The 11,432-nt window shown below is 58.0% G+C and overlaps 1 protein-coding gene across 1 annotated transcript; it reads left to right on the forward strand.

The window, feature by feature from the left end:
• Positions 1-700: 700 nt before the first annotated feature.
• LOC130599805 (WD repeat-containing protein 46-like) lies at positions 701-7,064 on the forward strand (the record flags this gene model as incomplete). The annotated part of the gene is made up of 7 exons (XM_057410570.1): positions 701-800; positions 891-1,044; positions 4,016-4,163; positions 4,265-4,359; positions 5,902-5,997; positions 6,100-6,201; positions 7,014-7,064. Coding segments are annotated over 7 exons (746 nt in total), but the record flags the coding sequence as incomplete, so codon positions are not given.
• Between the last annotated feature and the right edge of the window lie 4,368 nt (positions 7,065-11,432).

Here is an 11,432-nt window from a genome sequence, read left to right on the forward strand (position 1 = left end):
CCAAACCCCTTTAGGACCCCCCCCCCCCAAACCCCTTTGTGTCCCCCCCAAACCCCCCTTTGGACCCCCCCAAACCCCTTTCTGTCCCTCCCCAAACCCCTTTGTGTTCCCCCCAAACCCCTTTAAGACCCCCCCCAAACCCCTTTAAGACCCTCCCAAACCCCTTTGTGACCCCCCCCCAAACCCCTTTGTGACCCCCCCCCCAAAACCCCTTTAGGACCCCCCAAACCCCCTTAGGACCCCCCCAAACCCCCTTAGGACCCCCCCAAACCCCTTTGGACCCCCCCAAACCCCTTTGGACCCCCCCAAACCCCTTTAGGACCCCCCCCAAACCCCTTTGTGTCCCCCCCAAACCCCTTTAAGACCCCCCAAACCCCCTTAGGACCCCCCCAAACCCCTTTGTGACCCCCCAAACCCCCTTTGTGACCCCCCCAAACCCCTTTAAGACCCCCCAAACCCCCTTAGGACCCCCCCAAACCCCTTTGTGACCCCCCAAACCCCCTTTGTGACCCCCCAAACCCCCTTTGTGACCCCCCCAAACCCCTTTGAGACCCCCCCAAACCCCCTTAGAACCCCCCAAACCCCTTTGGACCCCCCCAAACCCCCTTAGAACCCCCCCAAACCCCTTTAGATCCTCAACCTCCATGATCCTCAAGACTCATTCCCCCCCCCCCCCCCATATCCCCCACCCCACATCCAGGCACCGTGACCCTATGGAGCCCCTCCGTACCGGAGCCATTGGTGCGCATCCTCTGCCACCGCGGCGCCGTGCGAGCGCTCGCCGTCGACGCCAGCGGCACGTAAGCGTTGGGGGCCGTTCCTTGTGTCTCCTATGGGGGGCTATGGGGTGACCTCTATGGGGTGATCTCTATGGGGTGCGTGCCCCACAGATACATGGCCTCGGCCGGGTTGGACCGCAAGCTCCGCCTCTTCGACCTACGCACCTATAAGGCGCTCCACGAGCTGGTGCTGCCGTTGGGCGCCGCGCACCTCGACTTCAGCCAACGCGGGCTCTTGGCCGCCTCCTGTGGGGACGTGGTGCAGGTGAATCCCGCCCCATAGAGACCCACAGCGGGGCTTTGGGGGGGTTCAAGTCGTGCCGTGGTCCTAGGGGTCAAGCCCAGCCCCATAGCGCCTTGTTGAGCCTCAAGGCTTCGGCGACTTGAAGGTCTTTCGTTGCTACCCGTTCCATGGCCCTATGGGTCAACCCTGGCCCTGTGGGTCAACCCCAGCCCCATAGTCCCTTGTTGACCCCCAACACCTCAATGGTCTTGAAGGTCTTCCATTGCCCCCTATTTCATGCCCCTATGGGTCAACCCCAGCCCCATAGTTCCTTGTTGACCCCCAACACCTCAATGGTCTTGAAGGTCTTCCATTGCCCCCTATTTAATGCCCCTATGGGTCAACCCCAGCCCCATGGTCCCTTGTTGACGCCCAACACCTCAACATCTTGAAGGTCCTTCCATTGCCCCAACGTTCCATGCCTCTATGGGTCAACCCCGGCCCTATGGGTCAACCCCAGCCCCATAGTCCCTTGTTGACCCCCAACACCTCAACCTCTTGAAGGACCTTCCATTGCCCCCCGTTCCATGCCCCTATGGGTCAACCCCAGCCCCATAGTCCCTTGTTGACCCCCAACACCTCAACGTCTTGAATGTCCTTCCATTACCCCCCGTTCCATGCCCCTATGGGTCAACCCCAGCCCCATAGTCCCTTGTTGACCCCCAACACCTCAACGTCTTGAAGGTCCTTCCATTGCCCCCCGTTCCATGCCCCTATGGGTCAACCCCAGCCCCATAGTCCCTTGTTGACCCCTAACACCTCAGCATCTTAAAGGTCCCTCCACTGCCCCCCATTCCATGCCCCTATGGGTCAACACCAGCCCCATAGTTCCTTGTTGAACCCCAAGACCTCAATGGTCTTGAAGGTCTTCCATTGCCCCCCATTTCATGCCCCTATGGGTCAACCCCGGCCCCATAGTCCCTTGTTGACCCCCAAGACTTCGACGTCTTGAAGGTGTTCCATTGCCCCCTATTCTATGCTCCTATGGGTCAACCCCAGCCCTATGGGTCAACCCCAGCCCCATAGTCCCTTGTTGACCCCCAACACCTCAATGGTCTTGAAGGTCTTCCATTGCCCCCTATTCCATGCCCCTATGGGTCAACCCCAGCCCCATAGTCCCTTGTTGACCCCCAACACCTCAACATCTTGAATGTCCTTCCATTGCCCCCCATTCCATGGCCCTATGGGTCAACCCCAGCCCCATAGTCCCTTGTTGACCCCCAACACCTCAATGGTCCTGAAGGTCTTCCATTGCCCCCTATTTCATGCCCCTATGGGTCAACCCCAGCCCCATGGTCCCTTGTTGACCCCCAACACCTCAACATCTTGAAGGTCCTTCCATTGCCCCAACATTCCATGCCTCTATGGGTCAACCCCGGCCCTATGGGTCAACCCCAGCCCCATAGTCCCTTGTTGACCCCCAACACCTCAACCTCTTGAAGGACCTTCCATTGCCCCCCGTTCCATGCCCCTATGGGTCAACCCCAGCCCCATAGTCCCTTGTTGACCCCCAACACCTCAATGGTCTTGAAGGTCTTCCATTGCCCCCTATTCCATGCCCCTATGGGTCAACCCCAGCCCCATAGTCCCTTGTTGACCCCCAACACCCCAACGTCTTGAATGTCCTTCCATTGCCCCCCATTCCATGCCTCTATGGGTCAACTCCAGCCCCATAGTCCCTTGTTGACCCCCAACACCTCAACGTCTTGAATGTCCTTCCATTGCCCCCCGTTCCATGCCCCTATGGGTCAACCCCAGCCCCTTAGCCCCTTGTTGACCCCCAAGACCTCAATGGTCTTGAGGGTCCTTCCATTGCCCCCCGTTCCATGCCCCTATGGATCAACCCTGGCCCTATGGGTCAACCCCAGCCCCATAGTCCCTTGTTGACCCCCAACACCTCAACATCTTGAAGGACCTTCCATTGCCCCCCGTTCCATGCCCCTATGGATCAACCCTGGCCCTATGGGTCAACCCCAGCCCCATAGTCCCTTGTTGACCCCCAACACCTCAACGTCTTGAAGGTCCTTCCATTGCCCCCCATTCCATGCCCCTATGGGTCAACCCCAGCCCCATGGTCCCTTGTTGACCCCCAACACCACAACATCTTGAATGTCCTTCCATTGCCCCCCAGTCCATGCCTCTATGGGTCAACCCCAGCCCCATAGTCCCTTGTTGACCCCCAACACCTCAACGTCTTGAATGTCCTTCCATTGCCCCCCGTTCCATGCCTCTATGGGTCAACCCCAGCCCCATAGTCCCTTGTTGACCCCCAACACCTCAATGGTCTTGAAGGTCTTCCATTGCCCCCTATTCCATGCCCCTATGGGTCAACCCCAGCCCCATGGTCCCTTGTTGACCCCCAACACCTCAATGGTCTTGAGGGTCCTTCCATTGCCCCCCATTCCATGGCCCTATGGGTCAACCCCAGCCCCATAGTCCCTTGTTGACCCCCAACACCTCAACATCTTGAATGTCCTTCCATTGCCCCCCGTTCCATGCCCCTATGGGTCAACCCCAGCCCCATAGTCCCTTGTTGACCCCCAACACCTCAATGGTCTTGAGGGTCCTTCCATTGCCCCCTATTCCATGCCCCTATGGGTCAACCCCAGCCCCTTAGCCCCTTGTTGACCCCCAAGACCTCAATGGTCTTGAGGGTCCTTCCATTGCCCCCCGTTCCATGCCTCTATGGGTCAACCCCAGCCCTATGGGTCAACCCCAGCCCCATAGTCCCTTGTTGACCCCCAACACCTCAACATCTTGAAGGACCTTCCATTGCCCCCCGGTCCATGCCCCTATGGATCAACCCTGGCCCTATGGGTCAACCCCAGCCCCATAGTCCCTTGTTGACCCCCAACACCTCAACGTCTTGAATGTCCTTCCATTGCCCCCCGTTCCATGCCTCTATGGGTCAACCCCAGCCCCATCTCCGCCCCCCCAATTGCCCCCCAACCAGGTCTACAAGGACGTGGCCAAGGAGCTGCCCACCCAACCCTACCTTTGCCACCGCCCCCCCCAGCCCCCCAGCGCCCTTCGCTTCTGCCCCTTTGAGGACGTCCTCGGCGTCGGGCACGCTCAAGGCTTCAGCAGCATCTTGGTGCCAGGTGGGTGCCGGCCCCATAGGCACCCATGGGTGCTCCATGTGGGGCGGGGGTGGGGGGCACCCCATAAGTTCCTTTTGACCCTCAACCGCCCCACACGTTAGGGGCTGGGGAAGCCAACTTGGACGCGTTGGAGAACAACCCCTATCGTAGCCGGCGGCAGCGGCAGGAGTGGGAGGTGAAGGCGCTGCTGGAGAAGGTAACTATGGGGCGGGGAGCCCCATAAGTGTGGGGCGGGGACATTGTAAGTGGGGAGCGACACCCCATAAGTGGGGGGGGATGCCCCATAAGTGTGGGGCAGGGACATTGTAAGTGGGGAGGGACACCCCATAAGTGGGGGGGATGCCACATAAGTGGGGGGGATGCCCCATAAGTGTGGGGCGGGGACATTGTAAGTGGGGAGGGACACCCCATAAGTGGGAGGGGACGCCACATAAGTGGGGGGGACACCACATAAGTAAGGGGGGGGATGCCCCATAAGTGTGGGGCAGGGACATTGTAAGTGGGGAGGGACACCCCATAAGTGGGAGGGGATGCCACATAAGTGGGGGGGGATGCCCCATAAGTGTGGGGCAGGGACATTGTAAGTGGGGAGGGACACCCCATAAGTGGGAGGGGATGCCACATAAGTGGGGGGGGATGCCCCATAAGTGTCGGGCAGGGACATTGTAAGTGGGGAGGGACACCCCATAAGTGGGAGGGGATGCTCCATAAGTGTGGGGCGGGGATCATGTAAGTGTGTGGGGGGCATGCTGTAAGTGAGCGAACACACCCCATAAGTGAGGGGGCATCCCGTAAGTAGGGGGAGACATCCCATAAGTGGGGGGAAAACCCCATAAGTAGGGGGGCACCCCATAAGTGTAGGGTGGGCAGCCCATAAGTGTGGGGGGGGAACCCCATAAGTGTTGGGGGGGAGTACCCCATAAGTGAGCTCTGAGCCCCTATGGGTGCTGCTGGTGGCGCTCTCCATGGTGCTGAAAGGGGCCTCTGAGGCTATGGGAGGTGCCCCCAAACCCCTTTGTGCCCCCCCAAACGCCCTTAGGAACCCCCAAACCCCTTTAGGACCCCCCCAATCCCCTTTGTCCCCCCCCAAACCCCTTTAGGACCCCCCAAACCCCTTCAGGACCCCCCCAAACCCCTTTAGGCCCCCCCCAAACCCCTTTAGGACCCCCCAAATCCCAGTTGTGCCCCCCCAAACCCCTTTAGGACCCCCCAAACCCCTTCAGGACCCCCCCAAACCCCTTTAGGCCCCCCCCAAACCCCTTTAGGACCCCCCCAAACCCCTTCAGGACCCCCCAAACCCCTTCAGGACCCCCCCAAACCCCTTTAGGACCCCCCCCAAACCCCTTTAGGACCCCCCCCAACCCCCTCAGAACCCCCCCAAACCCCTTTAGAACCCCCCCAAACCTTTTAGGACCCCCCAAACCCCTTCAGGACCCCCCCAAACCCCTTTAGGCCCCCCCCAAACCCCTTTAGGACCCCCCCAAACCCCTTAGGACCCCCCCAAACCCCTTTAGGACCCCCCAAACCCCTTCAGGACCCCCCCCCAAACCCCTTTAGGACCCCCCCAAACCCCCTTTAGCCCCCCCCAAACCCCCTTAGGACCCCCCCAAACCCCCTTTGTCCCCCCCTTTAGGACCCCCCCAAACCCCTTTGTCCCCCCCCAAACCCCTTTAGGACCCCCCAAACCCCTTTAGGACCCCCCCAACCCCCTTTATGCCCCCTGTTTTGTGCCCCACAGATCCCTGCCGAGCTCATCACCCTGGACCCATCCCTCTTGGGCCGCATGGACACGGCCACGCTGCAGCAGAAGAGGGACGAGCGCATCCAGCGCCTGGTACCCATGGCGTGGGGCACCCCATAAGTACCCTATGGGGCGGGGGGGGGGGAATGGGGCAGCACCCCCATAACCCACCCCCCTCCCCCCTTTGCCCCATAGGGCTTTGACCCCCAAGCCAAGGGCAAGTTCAAGCCCCGACGCAAGAGCAAAGGGAGCAGCAGCCTCCATAGGAAGAAGAAGGTGGCCCATGAGGAGCAAAGGGTGAGGGTTGGGGGGGTCCTAAGGGGGTTTGGGGGGGCAAAAAGGGGTTTGGGGGGGTCCTAAGGGGGTTTGGGGGGGGCAAAAAGGGGTTTGGGGGGGTTCTAAGGGGGTTTGGGGGGGGCAAAAAGGGGTTTGGGGGGGTTCTAAATCGGTTTGTGGGGGACACAAAGGGGTTGGGGGGGGGGCAAAAAGGGGTTGGGGGGGGTCCAAAGGGGTTTGGGGGGTTCCTAAAGGGGTTTGGGGGGGGTCCTAAGGGGGTTGGGGGGGGCACAAAGAGGTTTGGGGGGGTCCTAAGGGGGTTTGGGGGGGACACAGTGGGGTTTGGGGGGGTCCTGAAGGGGTTTGGGGGGGTCCTAAAGGGGTTTGGGGGGGCACAAAGGGGTCTGGGGGCATCTCCCATAGCCTGAGGCCCCTTCATCACCATGGAGAGCGCCACCAGCAGCACCCATAGGGGCTCAGAGCTCACTTATGGGGTGTCCCCCCCACTTATGGGGTGCCCCCCACATTCATTTAATGGGGTCCTCCATAACCTGATCCCCCCCCATTCATTTAATGGGGTGCCCCATAACCTGACCCCCATTCATTTAATGGGGTAGCCCCTAACCTGACCCCCCCCATTCATTTAATGGGGTGCCCCATAACCTGACCCCCCCATTCATTTAATGGGGTGCCCCATAACCTGACCCCCCCATTCATTTAATGGGGTGCCCCATAACCTGACCCCCCCATTCATTTAATGGGGTGCCCCATAACCTGACCCCCCCATTCATTTAATGGGGTGCCCCATAACCTGACCCACCCCCCCCCCAAAGGCTGTGATCCGGCAGAGCATGGAGCAACGGGAGCAGGAGAGGAAGAAGAGGGAGAAGAAGAAGATGGGGCCCCCTCTGCCCCCCAAGTGTGGGGCCCTGGAGCGCTTCAAAAGATAACATTGGGGGGGGTCACAATGGGGGGGCCCCAATGGGTGTCAGCCCCATAGTGGGGTTCCCCAATGGGTGCATCCCCATTATGGGGGTCCCCAGTGGCTTCCTCTGCCCCATAGTGGGGGTCCCCTGGGTGCCCCTACCCCATAGTGGGGGGCCCCAGTGTGCTAGCCCACCCCATATTGGGGGTCCCCTGGGTGGTACCCCCCCTATTCTATGGACCCCCCAATATATGGGGGTCCCCATTAGGGGGGGTCCCTAATGTTGTTTCTCCAGCCCCATATTGGGGGTCCCAGTGTGTCCTGTGTTGTCCCCCCCACCCCATACCAAGGGTTCCCCCTTTGGGTCCCCCCCCCATTATGGAGGTCCCCTGGGTGCCCCCCACCCCATATTGGGGTGTTGTCTCCCCACCCCACACTGGGTGTCCCCAAACCCACCCCCCCTTTATTAAAGCCTTTTAGTGTCACCCCCCTTGTCCCTTTGCCCCCTTTCTTGGCCATGGGGGGCACAGAACAGGACCACGTTGCTCCAAGCCCCATTGCGGCCTTGAAGAGCATCCATGCAACCCCCCCCATATCCCATACCCCATATCCCATATCCCATAACCCCCTGCTCCATATCCCATACACCGTACCGCCTATCCCATTACCCCATATCCTATACTATCTCATATCCCATAATACCCCATATCCCATTACCCCATATCGCATACTCCCTATCCCATACCCCATATCCCATACTATCTCATATCCCATAATACCCCATATCCCATACCCCCTATCCCATTACCCCATACCCCCTATCCCATTACCCCATATCCCATACCCCTACCCCCTATCCCATACGCCATTACCCCATACCCCTATGCCCCCTATCCCTAAAGTCCTCCTAGCACCCGCTGACGTCAACGCCATATCGACGTCTGATTGGCTGATAGGCACCAGCCTCTCCAATCGCCGTTTCCATGGAGGGGCCGTGGAGAGGGGGGGACAGGGGTGTCTATGGGGCTGTGATGGGGCAATGGGGGGGGGGGGGGGGGGGGGGGCCTCCAGGAACAATCGGATGCAGGAACAGTTGGATCTGGGAACAATTGGACCTGGGAACAGTTGGATCCAGGCTGCAATTGGATGCGGGAACAGTCGGATCCAGGAACAAGTGGATTCAAGAACAGTTGGATCCAGGAGCAATTGGGCCCAGGAACAATCGGATCCGGGTACAATCAGACCCAGGAACAGTTGCATCCAGGAACAATCGGACCTGGGAATGATTGGACCCAGGAACAATCGGACCTGGAAACAGTTGGATCCGGGAACAATCGGGTTCAGGAACAGTCAGATCCAGGAGCAATCGGATCTGGGAACAATCAGATCCGGGAACAATCGGACCCCGGAACCATTGGACCCAGGAACAATCAGAGGCAGAAACAGTTGGATCCAGGAGCAGCTGGACCCAGGAACAATCAGATCCAGGAACAATCGGACCCAGGAACAGTTGGACCCCCAGGGACAATTGGATCCAGGAACAATTAGACCTGAGAACAGTTGGATCCAGGAACAGTCAGATCCAGGAACAATCAGACCCGGACAGTTGGATACAGGAGCAACTGGCCCCAGGAACAGTCAGATCCAGGAACAATCGGACCCAGGAACAATCGGACCCAGGAACAGTTGGACCCAGGAACAATCGGATCCAGGTACAATCAGACCTGGGAACAATTGTATCCAGGAGCAATTGGATGCAGGAACAATCAGATCGAGGAACACTTGGACCCAGGAACAATTGGACCTGGGGACAATCAGATCCAGGAACAATCGGACTCGGGATTGGTTGGATCCAGGAACAGTTGGACCCAGGAACAATCGGATCCAGGAACAACTGGACCGGGGGACAATCGGATCCAGGAACAATCGGACTCGGGAACGGTTGGATCCAGGAACAGTTGGAACCAGGAACAACCAGAGCTGGGAACAATCGGATTCAGGAACACCCAAACCCAGGACCCTTTTGGGCCCCAATCCCCCCACCCTACACCATGAAGCCACCTCTGGCTGTACCATGGATACCCCCAACACAACACCCCCCCGTGTCCCATTGTACCCCCACCCCATTGAAACACCACACAAGACACAGGCGAAGAAGCAAGGGTCCGGTTGTCCACCCAAGTGCGACTGTACAAGAGGAACCAGACCCTGGCTACAACAGTCGGCGCGTCCAGGATCCAAACCACACCCCCCCACACTTCCGGTTGTGACCTACAGCCGGACTATAAAGCATTAACACCCTCCCCCCCCAACCCCGGTTGTACCAACCACCGCCCCCAAACAGCCGCTCGCGACAGCCGGTGCTATAGGGCTTGGTTGTACAGGCAGGTTGTGCGCTACAGTCGGACACATGGCGCTACGAGGAGGGGGGACACCCCAACCACACCGGTACAATGGGGGGGGCTACAGGTGGAGCTGGTTGTAGGGGGAGAGGACAAGGTATGGGTCCACCATAGGGGATGACCATAGAGGGATGGGTTGACTGTAGGGGACAGCTATAGGGGGTAGGGGTCAACTGTAGGCAATGGGTTGGCCATAGGGGATGACTGTAGGGTACATGGGTCCGCCATAGGGGATGACCATAGGGGAGGGGTTGACCATAGGGGACAGCTATAGGGGATATGGGTCGGTTGTAGGCGCAATGGGTCCACCATAGGGGATGGCCGTAGGGGGCTGGGATGACTGTAGGGGCAATGGGTTGACCATAGGGGCAATGGGACCACCACAGGGAACGGCTGTAGGGAGATGGGGCGACTGTAGGGGCAGTGGGTCGACCATAGGGGTTGACTTGTAGGGGACAAGGATCCACCATAGGGGACGACTGTAGGGGCTTGGGTTGACCATAGGGGCAATGGGGCAACTGTAGGGGAGGGCTGTAGGGGTTGGGTTGACCATAGGGGACCCCTGCGACAACAGGCGGAGGCGGGTGACACCCGGAGCCACGTGATAGGCCAAGAGACCCAGACCCAGGGCAAGAGGATCCAACCCCTATAATTACCCCCTTCCCCCTATAATTACCCCCTTCCCATTCTTATTACCCCCTTCCCATAGCAGTTACCCCATTCCCATTGTAATTACCCCATCCCATTGTAATTACCCCCTTCCCGTTGTAATTACCCCATCCCCATTGTAATTTCCCCCTTCCCATTGTAATTACCCCCTTCCCCATAGTAATTGCCCCCTTCCCATTGTAATTACCCCATCCCGATTGTAATTACCCCATTCCCATTGTAATTACCCCTTTCCCATTGTAATTACCCCCTTCCCGTTCTAATTACCCCATTCCCATTGCAGTTACCCCCTTCCTGTTGTAATTGCCCCTTTCCCATTGTAATTACCCCCTTCCCGTTCTAATTACCCCATTCCCATTCCCAGTTACCCCTTCCTGTTGTAATTGCCCCTTTCCCATTGTAATTACCCCCTTCCCGTTGGAATTACCCCCTTCCCATTGGCATTACCCCATTCCCATTGTAATTACCCCATTCCCATTGTAATTACCCCCTTTCCCATAGTAATTACCCCTTCCCATTGTAATTACCCCCCTTCCCATTGTAATTACCGCATTCCCATGGTAATTATCCCCCTTCCCATTGTAACTCCCCCCTTCCCCATAGTAATTACCCCTTCCCATTGTAATTACCCCCTTCCCCATAGTAGTTACCCCTTCCCATTGTAATTAACCCATTCCCATTGTAATTACCCCCCTTCCCATTGTAATTACCCCATTCCGATTGTAATTACCCCCTTCCCGTTGTAATTATCCCATCCCGATTGTAATTAACCCCTTCCCATTGTAATTACCCCATTCCCATTGTAAATACCCCATTCCCATTCTAAGTACCCCCTTCCCCATGGTAATTACCCCCTTCCCATTGGAATTACCCCCACGTTAATTACCCCATGTTAATTAACCCCCAAATGTTAATTACCCCTGGGGGGTCACTTACAGAGCAGGTAGACCCCATATTTACACCCTCCCATTGCAATTACCCCTATTTTCATCACCCCCCATTGCAATTACCCCCATGCTAATTACCCCCATATTAATTACCCCATGCTAATTACCCCCCATGCTAATTACCCCGAGAGGGGGATCACTTATAGAGCCGAAAGACCCCATATTTACCCCCCTCCCATTGTAATTACCCCCCTTTTAATCACACCCATATTAGTGAGCCCACGTTAATTACCCCCCCATGCTAATTGCCCCACATTAATTGCCCCATGGAGGGGTCACTTATAGAGCCGATAGACCCCCTATTTCCCC

This window comes from Pezoporus wallicus, unplaced genomic scaffold, assembly GCF_028554395.1.
Source record: "Pezoporus wallicus isolate ANWC-B61680 ecotype Strahan unplaced genomic scaffold, APGP_CSIRO_Pwel_v1 contig_10281, whole genome shotgun sequence".
NCBI classification, from domain to species: domain Eukaryota; kingdom Metazoa; phylum Chordata; class Aves; order Psittaciformes; family Psittacidae; genus Pezoporus; species Pezoporus wallicus.